Source organism: Fundulus heteroclitus, chromosome 21 (assembly GCF_011125445.2).
Source record: "Fundulus heteroclitus isolate FHET01 chromosome 21, MU-UCD_Fhet_4.1, whole genome shotgun sequence".
Taxonomy (NCBI): Eukaryota; Metazoa; Chordata; class Actinopteri; order Cyprinodontiformes; family Fundulidae; genus Fundulus; species Fundulus heteroclitus.
The window spans coordinates 10079405-10098602 of NC_046381.1; the positions used below are offsets into that span (position 1 = coordinate 10079405).

A 19198-nucleotide genomic window follows, 5' to 3' on the forward strand; every position below is an offset into this window, starting at 1 on the left:
TTAGACAACTTTATTTGTCATTTTGTATGCACAAAGTGCGTACAGAACAAAATTTCGTATGCATACAGCTTGAAAAATCACAGTAAATTGCACTAAATTTCAGTATATATATATATATATATATATATATATATATATATATATATATATATATATATATATGGATAATTAGGTTTTGTTAAAAGCATCCATTAAGAAGTTATGTAGCCTATAAGGGTTCAATATCATTCACAAACTGAAATAAAATGTCGTTGTCACGGTATCTTTAAATTCTGCTTTATTTTGAAACAGCAGCAGTGGAATATCTTGCTCAGCTCCGTAACTTTGCTTGAGCTGGACAGCTCGGCACCGCTGCGCGCAGCGCTGAAGGATAATAAGACTCCTGGATGATCCACGCAGCTTCCAGAACTCCTCTGAACCCCAGCGAGCAGAACAACAGAGACGATGGGATTTTAAATGCAGAACCGAACATGAGCTCAGACATATAGCTTCTCGGAGCGTATAAAGGAACCGAGAAACTTGTTGCCAGAGAGAGAGAAAAACAAAGTTAACAACTTCGCCCTGGATGCGGAGATGCGCACAAAGTAACCGGGATCCTCTTCGCTTCTACAGACCTCAACGAGTTATTGAAACGCCATGAAAGGTAGAGGTGGAGCACAACTGCTGCATGCATGTTTACAAGACGTCCTTGGTTTAAATTAGGCTGAACATGTGATTGTGATATGATTGGGTGACAGCTCTATGGTAAATAGTCTTTTTTAAGCCATTCCTGTTGCATCCATTAACTTGTCTAACTACTGAATGGATAAATCCACATATTTATACACGTGGACATTTTTGTCTAACAGAGTTACATTAAATCAAACTAACTTTTTACACGTTACTCGTTTCTTTACAAAGTACACACATTAAGATGGCTCTAAACCACTTATCAAATCCCAAATGATTATATATGGTTTGGGAAAGTTCTCTTAGCTTAATGCACGGGATTTGAGTCAAATGGAGACAAACTATGGATGAACTGTAAAGGCATCAGCTCAGACTTACTGGTTTTATTTACTTTTTTGTATGACATCATGGGAAAGATCAAAATAAATCAGTTAAGATATCACAAATAGGACTGTGGACCTATAAGTCTGGGACCCCTGAGTTTCCTGAACATGCCATCATCTGTTGTGCAGGAAAGATCAGGGTTATGTGTCCCACGGTTGAGCTTGTTTTGGCATAAAATGTGTAAAAAAGCCACCGATATAAAGCAGGAGACCTCTAGAAGATGCTGTAAGAGAGTGTAACTATCCACAGTGAAACAACTCCTTTACAGACATGAGCTGAAAGTCCACTCAGCAGGGAAGGAATCGCGCTCTGGTAACAAAAACCCAAATTAAAAGCAGCTATTATAGTGAGATTCTTGTGGAAGAATACCAAAAACAATTAACTCATTATTTTGGCATTTAGTAATTTAAATAACTTTGGTGTTTTTAAATGATCTAAAACCTGAAAAGTGAATTTGGTCTTGTTTAATGCCGTACAGTGAAGGGGGAAAAGGATACAGTGTATGTAAATATCTAGTTTCGACTGTATAATCATGTACAATTGCAGTGCATCAATTTTAACTTAATGAACCAACAATTAGTACAAGCTGTTGCAGGAAATTAAGGAAAGAAAATATGGGATTTGTTATGGTCCATTTTTTGAGGCTCTGGTTCCCTAATTGTAGTTAAGGAGTTCAACCACATTCGACTTTGCTGCATCAAAAACTTTGAAAAAGAAAGGTTTGATGGAGAGAATTTTGAGGCAGACAACAATAAAGCAGGTGATGTGCAAATTAGCAGAGGCTACAAAAGTTATAGTGTTTAGTATGTGTTTATATGACATGCTTGTCCCCATGCAGCTAAACAAAGAAAGCAAGGTGCTGTTGGCTGCTTGCAGTATGCTGGGCTCCTTTTAACATGGCCATTGGAACTTAAACCTTTCCTAGGGTCTAGTTCTAGGTTTGCCAAAAATAAAAATATATAGGATTTATTAATTGCTATGCTTAGTAACTAGGCAAACCACTCTTATCACTACATGAGCAGGTAAAAATGTATGCCTCTGCATGTTGTACTTTCAAACATTGTTGCCAATTTTGCAGTAAGACAGCATAGTTCTGTGTATGTGAAATAGCCATTCAGATATAACTCATAGGACGCGAAAATAAATAGTTTTTAATTGCAATTATCATTCAGTTTCATGTGAAAGGCAGCCATATTGAATTTTGAGATCGGGTTGGTGTGAAACCCAGACTTTCTCTCTGCAATTCGAATTTATATGTAACAGCAAGAAGTCCAAATTCTACTGTTTTAAAATCTTGGTCAGTAGGTTGTTGCATGGCAAAGATATTACTTATTGTGGTTTCTGTTGTAAAATGACTAATTAAAAAATACTTTAATAATGTTCTGTCTCCCAATCAGCTGATTGTGTGGTTTCAGGACACATGCTGGTACTCTCACTGCTTTAGCTAAACCGTTCAATAACTTTGCTGAAGCATTGTATAGCAAGCACTGCTGTGCTGCACTACCTTTTATAGATTTGTCAAAAACATTTTACAGAGTGACTCTTAATCTGTAATGACGTAGACTTTGGTAAAGGCCTTACAGAACCAGCCATTGGCTGGTTTTCAAAAGATCTTTCTGGCTGAAAGCAGTGTGTTGATCTCTGCGTTTGCTCCTCTTGTTAGCTCAAAATCACAAAAGTTGTCTGCATTAGAACCAACACTTTTTGCTATTTGCCGTCCTAATTTGGGGCGGAATGTACCTGATGCATCTCTACGCTGATGACAAAGTTGTTTATTGTCATGGAAGCTCAGTTACCCTGTTTAATTATGTATAAGCTGTGTTTGACACTATTATATCACATTTGTTCCACCTTGAACTGTTACTTCCTGCTGACAAAACTAACGGTTTGTTGATTTTAAACAAAATATAGCCCAGTGGCAAACCAACATGTGATAGGAGGAAGCTGGAATCAAACCCACAACTTTTGGATAACTTTGGACAACGAAGTAACACTAGCAAACACGTGATCCAGTCATTATCCACAACCCTTCATCTGATCTCCCTCTGACCTCCCAGATCGTCCCTTCCTACCTGCCTTACCTCTGCCCACTTTTTACTCAAGTCTTCCTCCCCTCAGCCCCATCTGCCTAACATTACGTGTGATGCACTCCATGTTTTCACTCCAGTTTTCACTGTAGTGTAGCAGAGTGTAATTAGAGTTTACTGTCAACAAACCAGAGAAACCACAGCCTGTTGCATTCTTGGGACCACCGAACCTCACACACGCACACAAACCCAAAGAGAAGAAGTCAGAATAAATCCATCTAAATCCATGGCTCTGTATTCCTTCAAAGCATATTGAATTTGAAGATAAAAATATAAATATTTGGCTTCATGCAGTTGAATGTTGTTGAGTTTTTCTGATTTATTTAGCTACTCTTATGTCAATGAACTTCTATTAATTCTCCCCTATTTTGTCATTATGTCACCCAGACGACTTTGGAGACGAGGAGGAAGTACAGTCTTATGGATACAAGAGGTTCGGTGAGTGGGAACTGATTCCTTTTATAGTTTGTTGTTCTTAAAGTTGTAGTAGAGAGAAACCAGCACTGTTGGAGTTCTGATTATAAAACATTTATGGCCTTTCGAATAAACTGCCCTGGGTAATGGGGGACGAAGTGTGTGGGCTTAACCGGTTCTGATTTTAAGCAGCTACTAACATCCAATTGCCCTCATGTTTACAAGCATGCTGCAAATATTGTTGTATACCTGAATCTCCAGAGATATCTGAGACAAATGCTGATGATTACGTCATCTGAGTTAAATGCGAAAATGTGGCTGAATGTCTGTGAGGTCCAGCTCACCGCAGGCTGATCACTTGTTGACAAGACTAACCGGATCAAGAAACGTAACAAACTCTGTCCTCGCTCTGACTTGCTGAGTCACTTAAGTTCAGGATTCACATAAACAGCTGGAGGAGGGAAAAAAGTGGTTACGCAAACTAAAGTTGTTATTTTGGGGAATGTTTAAGTATTGCAATCCCCCTCTGGTGGTGCTTGAAGGTCATAGCAACTTAACAAGAACTGTACCCAAGCACCAATCCGTGCATTTAGCAAAAAATACATGTTACATTGCAATGATGTTTTAATTGAAGACATGAATGAATTTACCAAAGCTGAAGCTGAACCTCACATGGTGATTTCTGTTCACATAAATACTAGTGTTAGCACTGCAGCACAGCTAGCTGCTAAATGAAGTTAGAAAAGCAGGGGAAACAACAGTGTAAACACAAGTTCACTAGCAATTTTCCCTGGATTCAGTGTCTCTTATAAGTGCAAATCAAAAAGACCATGATAAATAATTTAATAATTGCTTTCACACATAATGTCCCCTTTATCCTGTACAATTCAACTACAAAATAAAGTTTTTTGGCAAAGAAAAAAAAAAGAGGTGCAATTGCCTGATTGCACACATGTGCTCATTCTAGAACTATTAATGTGTTTTTATACAATTTTATTTAGTTTCAGCATTCAGTCTTCTTTGGTTGGAGTCTGTCAGCATCCAACATCTTGAAATCGTAATATTTGGTCCCTTCACTGAAAAAGTTTTCCAAATTAGTTGTAGTTGATCTCACAGATTCTTTGTCAAATTTAGTTGTGGACTTTGGCTATGCCATTACAAAACATTAATGTCCGTTTCCTGAAGCATTTATTTTCTTGATTGTAACTTATGGTTGGACATAGTGTGGTGCTGAAAAATAAAACCTCTTAATTTTCCGCTTTCTAGCAAATACCTGAATGTTTGGGTCAAAGCTGGTATTTGAAACCATGCACGATTTTACCCACCTTTCCAAAAGGTCTTGCTCCACCTGAAGAAAAGAAACCAGGGATCATATTCCGTTATGGCTGTGGTGTTTTTTTGAGGATTTGGCATGATGATTTCTTTCATGTTGTTGCCAAATGGTCAGTTTGGTTCAATAGATAGTTTAACATGCTTAGTTGCTTGCGCTAAACTGCTCTTGAGAAAGTTACAAAGAAAGGATACATTAAGTGTGACATAAACCACACATAAACTTCTGATGAACAGAAGGCAGAGTGTTTGCTTAATGACATGCCTAGTTTTACTTATCAGATTGATACCGGTATGTTAAGAAATGACTGATATCGATATGAATGCCGATATATCACACATCCCTAGTTAGGTGTAGTATTTCATGGTAGATTAGATTATCCGATTTACAGACAATAAGGCTATATTCCCTCTGCAGGTCTTGATACTCAACTCTGATTTTTTTCTTCTGAAATCTGATTTTTTTGAGGTGGCATACAATTCATGTTCCAATCAAATGTCTGAATGGTTCAGGACCACTCAGGAGTTTAGTGCGTTTCCTTATGCTATCCTGGACCTGCTTTGTCTGACCTTCATTAGCTTGAACCCTAAATATCACCTGGGCTGTGTTGCGTGTGTTTCTACTGCAGTTGCTGTTAGGAGAGTTGTTCCTCAATCAATTATTCTGTCATAGCATCTTCACTCCACCTTATGCAAAGTCACTCAAAACTCCATGCAAAAGTTCACATTTTAAAGAATAACCTGTTGTTCCACTGTCATAACTACTGAGTTGTTACAATTTATGACATTATTCTTTCCCCACTTCATTACTTATTTTCAAAACGCTTGCCGATCTCCACTCTTATGCTCCGACTCAAAGGGTGAGCGAAATATCAGAAGCGATACTTCTGAACTGGACCATCTTCTGAGGTGAATTCCTACCCTGGTAATCTGTTTCTACCTGTTAAAGCTAAACTGTGTAAAGCTCTAGAAAGCTACTTTGGTTCCCGGAGAGGTTTCTGTGGTGGACAGACTCCTGCCTTCATCGAAACGTGTCGCTTCAAATAAGTGACGTAAACCCTTTTCTCCAAGTTTTAAAACATATAATATCGTATTTGTTGCAGATAGAGCACAAAGCTCCATCATAGTTTTATTAATTCAACATTGCTTTGGAAGCCTCTGTGTTTCTGCATGCAGGGTGTTACTCTAGCACGACTCATTCAGACGGAGATCCCGTAAGGCAGCCACGCTTAACTCAGCACCAGCAGAGATGGATTTAAACTGTGTTGGAGCAGAATCTCTTTCATCCCGGTCATCCGAGTAAGGGCATCCTGTTTGTCTTTCTCTGTGAGCGCGTGTGAGTCCCGCGCATGGGTCTGTGTGGAGGGGAGCCGGACCCAGCTCATTTTATAACTCTGTTCAGACGAACCCGTCGTGTTTGTATGGGCAGGGGGGGGAAAAGAGTCGCTGAACTCTTGGAGCCCTGTTAGAGACAGGGCAGCTGTTTGGGAGAGCTGGCTCCAAGGGTCTGCCTCACCCCTCCAGAGGCTTTGTTGCACAACACCGCTGCATGCATGCAAACCATCACAAGCTTTCATTCTTCCACTATTAGTGCTGTAACGTCAGCTCTCCCGGGGAACCAAGCTGTTGGCTCCCCCTTGCATGCTTTGTCTTAATTCATCACAGTCTCTCTGCAGCCTGATGGTGTGTAAAATGTTGAGACACGTCAAAGCTTCGGACGTTTTAAGTCTGTCTCTAGTTTCTAAAGTCATGTCTTGATTCTGGAATTCATGACGGTTTTATGTGGATGAACGACAAAGAAATGCCTGAAGGTCCTGTTGTGAGGTGTACATATTGGACATTGTATAAAGAACTCCAGAACTTACTTTTGGTAGTCACTAAGGCATAAACTTGAAAAAATATGAGGAGTCAACATGTGGAAAGTGGTTTACAGTCAAAACCTTTAGGTTAGTTCCTTGCTTGTGTTTAGGCATTGATGCACTCCCATTTGATTTGTCTTGTTTCATAGATTATAGTCTATTTATCTAAGAGCTATAGCAGCATGGGGTGTTTTTGGAAATGTATGTGGAACTATATTATAGGTACTTGTTATAAATATATGTAAGGCATCAGAAAAAGAAAAAAAAAATCACTTAATCATCTCACAGACAACTTGGCTACTTTTACTGAATTTCCCACCTGAACGTGGACAGAATTAAGTCCTACACTAATCACATGAAAGAAAAATGAACTCCCCATTCACTCTGGGTTTTTAATCACACATCAACTATAAAAATAAGCCAGAATGTGGATTATCCTTGAAAGGTATTGGGGAGACCTTGAGCATATTAAAAAGGTAGTATGCCCCCAATATCAATGATAAAAGTTCCCCAACTTTCTTAAGGTAGAGCAAAGCTGTAGCAAGGTCATGGTGGTTTTCATCATGCTGGCAGCAGAAGTTGGCCCCAAGCACACATGGTGCCTGGAGAACTTCACGCAGGACTTCTGAGGATACCCTTATGCCAAGACCATGTCTACACCGGCTAGCAGTGCTCCAAGTAAGTTAGGTTGTGTTCCGGCTACAACCAAAATGCTCCAAATGAACAGCCTTGTCAACAATAAATACAGCTGTACAGTCAGACACCTTGCACAAAGCAATTGGCCTGATATGTGCTTCCCACTGGGGAGAAATGCTCTCACCCCCAAGTTGGTTAAACTGGTTTCTCTGCAACCAAAATAATGAGAGAGTTTTATGCTTTAATTAATGCATGGTAAGGAAGAAAGAGCATAACTGAATATTTAAAAAACATTTTTTTAAATCAACCCCATACAAAATTGCATAACCCTTTAAAGTGTTTTATCTACCGTTAATATTAAAACACTGCTTTATTTGTATAATTCATATATTGCATGCTTAGTTTATACTTAAACAGGTAAAACAAATCCCCATACCATTTTTGCAATCTGTTTGGCCCTCATGTATCTTTTGACTTGCCGATTTTGAGCTAGCTGACTAAAAGTTTAGACATCACTGCATGATAGGATTTATTGACAGTGATCAGTAGAAAAAAAAGAACCTGACATCATGGTTTATGCTTTCAATATATACAATATTGGGTGCAAGTTATATCCTCCTCTCTAGCACAGCTGAAACTGGTGCAGAACCAAAAAGATAACAGCCATTCTGTAGTGTAAATTGAGAAAGTGACACCAAAACGGACCACAGAGGACTCCTAGCTATCACTAAACTCTGTGGTGTCATTAGGGGACTTAGAACTGCAACCCTTGGGCGGATGGGGTGGCTTCTGCAGAATCCAGGAATTACCTCTGAGATCTTTGTCCAGAATTGTGCAACTCGAGGAACAGCTATAGTCTGCAGAACCTTCTTGCTCCTAAGCCTGCGGCAGAGGCCGCGCTTAAAGCAGATTTATGTAACACGTCCAAAGAACTCACCTTCTAGAACAACTCTGTTAAATACGTCATGCTCCTTAATTCTGTGACGTGATGCTCTCATCTGTATTGTAATAAAAAGCAGCCTAATGACATGGCTTTTATTTAGTTAAGATAAAATATATACACACACATTAGTACAGTCTGGCGGTTTTCCCAGTTTCCCAAATAGCTCCTATGAAAAATGTGCAGTGTGTTACGTCAACACAAGTACATGCAACACAATGTGACCAGGTGATGAAATATGTTTAGTGGTAACATTTGGGACTGCCAGCGGTTTTACTCATGCGCAGACTGACGTGCCAGATTGTTGAACTCACATAGAACCCACACACACTCGTTAAAAAACAATGAGATGTTTCCAAATCTCTCTTACCCAGTCGTCATCCTGAAGGCATTTGTACATTGTCTAGATGTACGCAAATACATGCACGCACGTTCTCAGCTCACTCGAAAACACACACAGTTGGATATATAAGCTGATCAAATTCATATGGTTATCCCATAGTCCTGCCTGCCAAGGTGATGTCAGGCATGATTTGTTTAAACGCGGCGCAGGTTGAAATGTATTTCGTTGCCTGTGAGGGTCTGATGATTGAAGGCCAATCGAACACAAACAAATCTACCTGAGCTCTGGCTAAACTCTTCCTGCCCAATTAAGCTCAGGTCAACGTACCGGTACCGGTGAAACCTGGTGATTCGCTTACAGTGGGAATGCAGCCGGACTGTCCAGGGACCCAAAGAGAAGAATTGATGTCTTTGAGACGAACGATTTATCAACATGCATGTGCTGTAAACACTTTGAATTCCTTGTTAGACGTCTGTTTAGCCTTCTTTTCTTTAATGCTGCATTTCCCTTGTGTCCAAAACAACATGCTGAATAGCTCCCTACCTTGGCTGTTGCTCACACTGAGCATATTCTGCTCGACATCCAGTCGGTTTGGTCCACTATTTGTAGTTAAGTCAGTTTTTACGCTAATAAACATTGCTTTTGGGGATTTGTACATGAGACAAAAACGTGTTTAACGACAGACTTAAAGCAAAACTGTATTTTTTATTTGTTTATGAGCTTTTATTTAGTCGTTGTCTAGTTTACATCTGGGAAAAGCAAATTCTGAAAAACTACGACAGAAGTTATTTGTCCACCAAATCAACATGGATCTGTATTCCTTTGTGAATATTCACGCACAGCTCCGTTGTCAGCTTTGTTGAATAGTGGGTCCTCTGTTTTCTGGAGTTGGCCGAGGTCAACTTCATTCATATTGCACGTTCAAAAGCAACACTGTTAAATCAAAGTTCCTTTGAAGCAAGGCAGAAAGCAATTCGCAAGATACCTCAGTGAAACATGAACAAGCCTACAATAAATCTAGTGACTAAGAACGATTTAAAGCCGAGATAAATGCAGACAACGAAAAATGTTTTAAAGGTTTGATAGAAAGATTCATTCTCATCCCATATTCAGTCAGTTCATAAGTCACACATAAATCTTTAACTATCCAATTAGAGATCAGTACAAAGTCACATGGAAGCCAAAAGGTTAAAAACATACATACACTGTCTGGCATCCTTTGCCATTGTGAAACATTAAAATTAAGCCTAGACAAATAAATAAACCCAAAATAGAAAGGGAATGCTAAAGAAATCATAAGGCAGACACATTTTATTACAGAGAACAGATGTGATTATTTGTGCTTTATTTACTCTGTCTCAACTCTGGAGTTTATTCACAGGGAACTAGTTTAAAACAACCTGTTTTGCTTTGAAAATTTAGTGAAATCGAGGCATTTCCGTACCTATTAGATTTAAGGGAACATATGTAAAATCCACTTTTTTAGCCGTTAAATACATTTTATTTTGTACACCGATTCTCTAGGAATCCAGGAAATTTGAACGCAGTTTGTCCAGGAGCTGCGTAGAGATCTTTATGTTCTTTTTGGGTAATTTTTTTCATCCTGTTCAATCTACACTCTGCTCCATTACGTCTTCTAATCAATCTTAATCTGGCTAATCAGTTTTGCTAATCTGCCATTTTTATTTCTTGGAGAGATTTTGTAGTCCAAGCTGACGGATGCCGTGTCAAAATATCTCATTGTTCATTACGCCATCCCCCAGCATACTCCAGACACACATCAGAACAGGGGTAAAAAGGGGGACTGTGGGGCTACATCAATAGGGAATTCAGACTAAAGCATTGAAGTTCCACTTTGTAATAGACCACAACACTTCAATGATTTCAATGTGAAAAGGAAGAACTGAAATGCATGATATGTCTCTTTTAAATCAGAATATTTTTATTCAGAGCACTGTAGCAGTCCAAAAAGGGTATCGCGTTAAGGGTCAAGGTGAATAAAACTAATTTAGGATAAGTTGCAAGATGGCTTATTAAGTTAAAAACAAACGCTCTTTCTTTAACGGGTAAATAGAAACGTCACTTCTTCCTTCTGGAATGTGCATTGACGTCTTGATGGAGGTCTCACTCGTGGCGCTGTCTCCTGTTCCCACACGTGTGGATTTAGAAAAGCTGTACTCGGGAGGGTTGTGGCTGGCGTGGAACCCCGCATGCACTGTATCTATTTCCTGCACTTGTTATGGTTTCTACAGCGAGGCCCTGGAACATACCTGGAACCGAGCTTGGTATCTGGGGGTGTCTGCTCCTCGAACCAGCTGTGTCAGCACAGACCCGCTCCAATCAGTCCTGTTTTTTTTTTGTGAAGCTGGAGGGAGTACCCCCGGCTTCACACTGACACCTCACCCGTCACCTCATCCCTCCTGACTAATGGGGATTCAGACATGCTTATGTTAACATGGGGAACTTGTAATTTTCTCAGAAATTTTAACACAGACTGCCAGGATCGGGGTTTTGTGCTCTCTTGTGTGGTTCCTTTTTTATTCTCATGTTCTTTTTTCCTTTGGCTGCTTTTGAGCACTTAATACATCTGTGAAGTGTAAAATTCCCCTTTTCACCGTTCGCCACGCCACCATTTTTTTTTCCATTGGCTTTGAAAATTCAGTGTCAGCATACCTCAGCAAAGACATTAATGATGCATGTGGGTAAACTTAATTTGCCTTGATTTATTTTCTTTCTTTACGAAGATTTTCACATTTCTTGGTGAAGTTCACACGTCTTGCTAACATAAACTGGCAAATGCAGGCATCTTACTTAATGACTACAATACTAATGCTTCTGTACTAAAACTAATTTGGTCCCGCTGCTTCTGAAGTAGACAAACTCTTTAAAAAGAAGTCTAAGGGTAACATATCGGTCTGAAACTGTGATTTTTACTGGCCAGGTTTTTGCAGCTGAGTTGCTGTCATTGTCAATCGGGTCCATTTTGTTAGAATAACACAAACAGCTGACTGTAGAATATCCAGTAGCAAGAAACCTGGACTTTATGCAGAGGTGGCACCCTCACTGGAAGTGACTAAGCGACAGAACGAGGTCAGTTCTTTTAAAAAGAATTGGGTTTAGCAGCAGTCGGCATGCTTAGGTGCTGGATTGTATCCACACTTTGGCCATTAGAGTGATTGCGAAGCCTGAAATCAACGATTTCGAGGCGCGTCCCAAATGTTTGGCAATGTAGTGGTCATGCAGAGACACACTACTTTAGTAATTTGCAGACAAAAAGGGGCACTTTTGTATTAAAATTTTTTTTGTTGTATTTTTAGCACCTGTTTCTGATTATTTTTTTGCACATGTTGCCCATTTTGTCACTCAACACATTAAACGTAAACAGTATGGTTGGCTTATTTCGTTCGGGTATCCTGAGCAAGGGAATATCTGTCAACTCCTTCAGTTCTGAACCAATTTGGTGTTTGTCCTAAATACCCTTTGATCCAAAAGTATTGTTTGAAACCCACAGAGAGCCCCGGGAACTCCCCAAATCATGTTAAAGAGCAGGAATACGTTAATATTGTGACAGGAGGACAATGAGGAAAAATAAATGTGCGTGATTTTTATGAGCTGGCCCAAAAAAAATGCAGGCAGACGGTACAAATTTAATCTCCCACAGCAACACCCACGGACAATGAATGAGTGTGACTTAAAATAAATAAAGTCAGATGTCTGACAGCGAGTTCACATCTCAGTTTCACTCGGTACGCTTGGCTTTGTTTTTGCTGGAAAGTAAAGCTGCGGACAGTGAGATGATGATGTCGGGAAACGGGAGGAAGGATTTCTCCAAATGTGCTTTTTGGGAGTATCTCACACCCCAGAACAGAAAGGCATATCTCGTAGATTTAAGATGAGTAAGGGGTACTGGCACCACGGTATTTTATCCCCGTACAAAATAAAAGACATAAAAGTGAGAGGCGGAAAAAAGGCAGCTGGTTAAAAACAAAGAACAAGGAGTAGTTGAGTGGGAGTAGTTAAATGGGTCGGGAGGATATCAGGCAATGTTGTGAAGAGATAACTGTTTGGGATTCTTGAAGATGATCAGGCAAAACTAAATTATTTCCAGATAGAAGTGTTTATTTGAATCCCACTCTACAACACATTATAACAACCATAGTACTTTCTACAGGGAAGAAAAACAAAGTTAATGGCAGCAATAGTTCTGTTAGTGGATCCGTCTAGCAAAAATATGCAGTTAAACTCAGAAGCATTGGCTCGGTGCAACCATGGGAAGAAACTAAGGCAGAGAAGCCAGACTTAATGGTAGCAATGATTTCTCCCTGGAATGAGCAGAGAGGACTCTCTATGGCAGACCTGGGAATTTTACGGCCCCTGGGCCCGCTGAACACCTTTGACTAGCCTGCGTCACTTTGACGTATAGGTGCAAATTTTAGTACTATGTGGTAAATGTACAAAATGCTATGATAAGACTTTTATTTTGAAGGCCACTTTTCCTTCCTTAGCGTTACTGGTGCGCTTATGTGCCTCAGCAAATGTGTTGAACTGCTTTCAAAAGATTCAGTCTTAGCACTTAAAGATGTCAGCTAACATTACGTAAAAAGAAAAACTAATGCAGAATGCAGTTTTTTTTTTTTAAATAAGGCATGGACTTATAGATTTACAGAAATTGACTGTGTGCTTAGTGTGTGGAGAGTATTAAAGCGGTGTTTTAAAATGACAGTTTGAACCAGTAAAAAACAGGACAAGAATCTGACTGATGCAGAACCGCCAGGAGCGTCAGATTTGCAAGCTAAACTTCAAAACCAACAAAGGTTATTCTATAAAGCTGCACTCCTCCAGGGTTTCATTAGTAAGGGTCAGATAAGTCAGTTATTGATGGGAGTTTGATGAAGAGTGTTTGATTAAGTCTGCATCGCTAATTGGCCCTGAGAAAAAAGACGCATTTGCAAATTTGTCTCTTTAAAGGTGCACCCTAACATGACAGATCGCGGATAACGTGGGGAATCCGGCACTTTAGCTGCAAAAGACAGGTGACAATTTTGACGTGACTTTTGATTTTGTTCTTGATGAGAACTGTGATGTCCGAGATACTGCCCCGTATGTGGATCAGCGACAGACATTGAGGTGACGCTCGAGCTGGCAGCTACGCGGTCAGTGAGAGACACTCACTAAGTAAATGCATCCATGCTGGGACAAAAATGGGACAATCTGGAAGGTGTTGCAACCGATTGTCCAAATCGGACAGGAAACATGTCTGCAACGACGCTAAAACTGTTGAAGATCCTCAAGGATCCTCACCAAATAAACAAACAACTAAACGGAGCAACCGTTCTGACTCCATTTTCACTGCTTTGCCCTGCTTTGGAGGGCATCTTCACATCTTCCACGTACGTTATTAAGCTGATTTAAATACACTTTCCGCCACCTTTCAAAGCAGCTATAGGCTGCCAGACCGTGGTGAGAAAACTCAACCTGGGCAAGGCGCGTAAAAGAGTAGAGAACTGAAGAGGACGGATTTAAGAGATTTGTGAAAAGAAAGACAGACATCCCAGAGCTCTCAGGAGCACCCTGGATGGCAGATCTGGCCTTTGGTGTTCAAGTGACTGCACTAACGAATAAACTCATTACTTAGCTGTAAGGCAAGGGCCTCTGCACACAAAGTGTACCGCTTGGTGACAGCTTTCATGAGAAAGTTGAAATTTCTTTCAAGTCAATTAGAGGGCAGCGTTCTCACTCACATGCCAACTCAGCAGGAAGCCACACTGCCAGCTAATCACCTCCACACAAGAATTCATTCATGTTAGGAGCAATGCATGGTGAGATTTCAATAAGATTTAAAGACTTTAAAACAGTTGAAACATAGGATTTTCTCTCCTTTTACGTAGTGTGGATAATACGTGTCACATTTTGCGAGGCTTTAGCAGGTCCGAAAGCGCGGACAGGAACTGCAGATGCAAAGCCAAACACTAAAAACAAGGATACTATGATGATAAATCCAAAACTTACCAAAAGGCACAGGTAATGGAGGTCAGACATGGCAGTAGAATGGAAAAGACACCGGTAGGGTAATGGGAGAACCAGCTACTGTACAAGGACAACAAGACAGCTTAAACACAGGGAGACAAGTGTAGAAATATGTAAAAAAAAAAAAAAAAAAAAGGAAAATAAAACTCAAGAACAGCTGAGCTCAATGAAGGCAGAGGAACAGAGAGGCTGGAAATAATAAGCAGGATCTGAGAAGAGGGGAAGAAACCAGAGATAATACAAAATACACAAAGAAAAAAACAAAATGATTGAACTAGAAAAATTACAAGTAGAGAACCTAAACAGCAGAGAAAAAACAGACATAACCCAGCACCTCAGGATCATTTCATGCACCCAGTGATGTTCATCTTGAACTAATTGATCTGGAGTCAGGAGTCACCACAGTCAATCTTTACAACTTGCACAGAAACTTGGCAGAGTTTTTAGTGCCAGATCTCCTTTCTGACACAAAGAATCAAACCCAGGTCTCTCATATCAAAGCCACACACTCAGCCTGCTACACCGCAGAGGGACTCCTTTTTAGCCTGGCCAGTCAGATTGATAATGTGTAGCACTCTATGTTCTGCACATAATCAATCAAGGAGTGTTTCCCCCTCAAAAATAGTGCAATAGTGTGTAATGATATGTATTTGGCATTTAGTATTTTTTTTCTAAATGCCAAATACATATCTAATTCTAATCAGTGCTCCACTCAGTTTTTTATTTTGGCTCCCCACTGTGCATGACACGGCCCCTCTTGTTTGTTCCCCTAACGCCAATTGTCGGTTTTAATCAATCATGGTATCAAAAAAAGCGTAAGCCGCAGACGTCACGAGAAGCCATGAGAAGCTAAGCTGGTCAAAGCACTTCTTGCTGTTCTTCTCTCAAAGAAGACATTGTGTATTCTGACAAAACAGATAGCAGCAGCCACGCGGGCGTCCTCCTGCGCTGCCATGTTTATGTTGGTCATGTTGGTCCCACCTTAAACATCAATACTGCAACGTGAGATGATTCTGCTTAGCAGCGCAATGAACCTCAGCGTCTGTTGTTGTTTCCTGCGTCTGTAAATCCTTATTAGACGTTTGTTTGTCTTATCCACGTCCCAAAAGCCAACTCTATGTCTAACCATAACATCCTGAATGTTACAGGTGCCGCCATTTTGATTTGCTTGGTCCCGCCTTCAATTCCAGAGAACGGTAGTACCGCAGATCGTCACTAGGAGGCGAGGAGCAACCAAGGAACTGGGATAACCGAAATAACTCTTGTGTGTAAACGGCCGTCTTATCTCGGTTAACTGATCCAAGCTCGGACTGGTCTCGGCATGGCTGGGTTTTTAGGTGTAGTGTTAAACGGGCCTAGTGTCTCTTAGGGGGGACAGTAGGAGGATGTAGATAATAACTTTGTACTGTTTTTAAAAAAAAATTACATTTCCTATACTGTTTTTTCTAAATGTTAGTGCTATAATTTTGTGCGCTGGGCTTGATTTACTCTGATTGACAGTTTGAGACGTTTGCCTTACTGTTCGTTATCAATGTAAGTTGATGCTGCTATTTTACATTACGTTGGGATGAATGTTACTGGAGGGCCTCCAGCAGGCCAACCCTGGTGAACGCAGCCTGAGCTCAATCAGAGATAAGACGAGGAGGGACTGCTTTTCCACACTGAAAGGAGTCAGCTGAGGTGTTTTGAGCATTTAATTAAGTCTTTCGGGACTTAGGGCAGACTGAGAACACGTTGGAGGAACTTCGTATAACCCTTCTGGCCTGTGAACATCCTTTGATTCCTAAAGAATAGAGGGAGAATGTTGCTGGCCTTTCTAACTCCGCGGCTGCAGATAATAAAACTTATAACCTGAATAAATGTAATGGTAAAATCTCTCCAGACCCAAGCGAAACCTAAAACCCCCAGGTTGAGTTGTTTTATGTTTCATGGTTCGTTATGTAACGTTGGTGTTTATTACACTGAAATTTCTAAAGACAGCTTGGACGCCCTAAGGAGGGGGGGGGGGGTTAACATCTTTTTGAGGTGCAAGCAGTCCCATAAACCTTTACGTCTTACAACACCCTTTATCTTTCTTTCATTGACATGGCCTCATCAGGCCGAAGAGTACAAAACTCCAGGTGCTGGACACGGAGAGCTCTTCGGTGATGTGTTTGCCAGACGAGTGCGTGTGCTATTAATTAGCTGCTGTTTCCAATGCGGCCTGTGACGCTCGAGCGTCAGACGCTTTTCTAACTCACCGTTAAGAGTGAATTAAAGCAGCGATGTCTTTGTGTTCCTCCTCCAGAATAACCTGGGTGTCCCTGATGTGACCCACATTACGGATGTCAGGGGAGAGTTTTAGGAGTTCAGCAAGGCCTCCATAAAGTGCCTTTCAAACCCTTGGGTTTGACTCCATGAATGAGTAATTAAGTAACACCAAAAACAAGGAGAAGGTTTGCCAGGACACCTGCGTTTCTGTTAGTATGCTTACGTTTTGCTTTTGGCAAACTGCGCCTCTCTGTTCTGCATTAAACACGCTTGCACCTTAGCTCCTGCACTTGTATTCCCCGGAGCGTGGTGTGAGTGAGGCTCAAGAGCAACACACAGCGTTGCGCTTTTTGTTAAGCGAACTGGTACTTTTCCGTGCTCACAAAAGCCTCCTGACTGCAGAACACACAGGCGCAACTTTACAATGAGTTTGGGGATTCTAATTTTTTCCTCTTTTAGTGTAAGCAATAAAAAAATCTCAGAATCTGGCACTGACACTCCAAGATGTTAATGAAAGGAAGGGGGGGAAAAAAGGCAACTGAGGGTTGCCAAAATCAACCCACAGCTTCCTGGTTTGCAGAAAGGGAGTTGAAGCAGAGAGGAACACCGCTCGTTCGGCTCCAAGACCCTGTCAGCTGTATAATGGCTATCACATTTTCCATGTGTGCATGAGACTGAGGGCAGATGGAATTCACTGTGTTTTATTTTCTGGCACCTTTCCACGGTTCTTATCATACATACATGTTTAATTGCACTGTATAAAAACATGCTTGGCTTTCTGTTATATCAAAGATTGCATACCTGATACCGTTCCGCATAATTTGATGGAAAAGCGTCTCTGAACATTTTGTTTTCAAAGGTCTGTGTCCTGTGATTCCATCTGTTCAGCGTTTCCAACTTCCCAATTATGGTACTTCAGTTATGTTTCTGGAGAAATAGCAGCTAACGTGGTTGTTTAAATGATGCATATTAGCAGGACTTTAGACATTGACCCAATTTACTAAGAAAGTCATATAACGTTTGCTGGAATGCTCTGAAATCCTTTAGGCTAGTGTCATATGGTTCCTGTAAGACTATGTCTGCATTTGCACACATTTTAAACATGTATCCAGGCTTTTCTGAACTAAAATGTAAAATTTGTCACCAATATATATATATATATATATATATATATATATATATATATATATATATATATATATATATATATATATATATATATATATCAATGTTTGGCTGATTCTCCTTGCACAATCTTTGTAGATCATCCAGAATCCTGGCTTCTGTCTGATTGACACGTTTCTCCATCTCACTGTTGTGGGTTTTCCATAGCATTAGAGTCTGGGGACTGAGTTGGCCAAGTAAGAAGGTTGATTCTGTGTCTGATTAGCTATTTCTGTTTCTGTTATCCTGCTAAAAGATCCAGTGATGACTCGTTTGGACTTTTGTGGCAGAGGGTACCAGATTTCTACGTATAGCAGCCTTGTATTTCAAAGAGTTTATGATGCTGTCAAAGCACCTTAAATATATGTAGGCTGTTAGTTTTTTTTTAATAGTCTCCTGTCTGGCAATGTGGCAATACGAATTGTTGTCTTAATGACAAAAAGAACCCAAGAAATTTTACTTTCACAAGCGGAGCTTTACCGCTTTCGCCGTAGTGCTCCGTTTGATTTATACATGCAAGTAGCTTTATTATAATTTATGCGGGGAATATTTTATTTTATATGGACACTAAAACAAGAAGATAGAAGAGAAAAAAAGGAGAAATGGTGAAAAAAAGAGGACAAGAAAGGGAAAGAACGATACAACATCCTCAGTCAGGCTGTTAGTCCTTGATGCAGGCGTATGGCATTCAAATCCTGCCCATGTGTCTTCCTGTCTGACTACTGTCAATAAAAGCCACTACCACTACAGTATCTTTCAAAGAGAAGTGTCATAGATCCTCCATCGTACCTAACAGCAGGTATGAGGTACTTTTTCATAGATTTCTTCTTTGATTCACTTCAGGAGAGCATGATGTGTTTTCTGCCTCCACCCCAGCGTCATTTGGCGAAGATCCACGGGTCAAGTTAAGGCCCCAGTAGTTTTGAGCAAACTGCACATGTTTATGTTTTGATGATGGGTCAGAAATGGCTTTTTCCTGGCATGTCTCTGAAACAACCAGCTGATGTGCAGATAGCATCTAATTCTTTAGACAGAGACTAGATGACCCCAGCATCGCTACTCTTTGCGTCAGTTCTCGGTCGGTGATGCTTCTTTC

At 40.4% G+C, this 19198-nt stretch overlaps 1 protein-coding gene across 1 annotated transcript in view; it reads left to right on the plus strand.

The window, feature by feature from the left end:
- The first annotated feature begins 363 nt into the window (after positions 1-363).
- LOC105918164 (collectin-12) overlaps positions 364-19198 on the plus strand; it is a 50265-nt gene continuing 31430 nt past the window's right edge. The window contains exons 1-2 of the mRNA XM_012853187.3: positions 364-643; positions 3528-3578. Coding sequence (XP_012708641.2) covers positions 637-643; positions 3528-3578 — 58 coding nt within the window. The 5' untranslated portion in view covers positions 364-636. The remainder of the gene's footprint in view (positions 644-3527; positions 3579-19198) is intronic.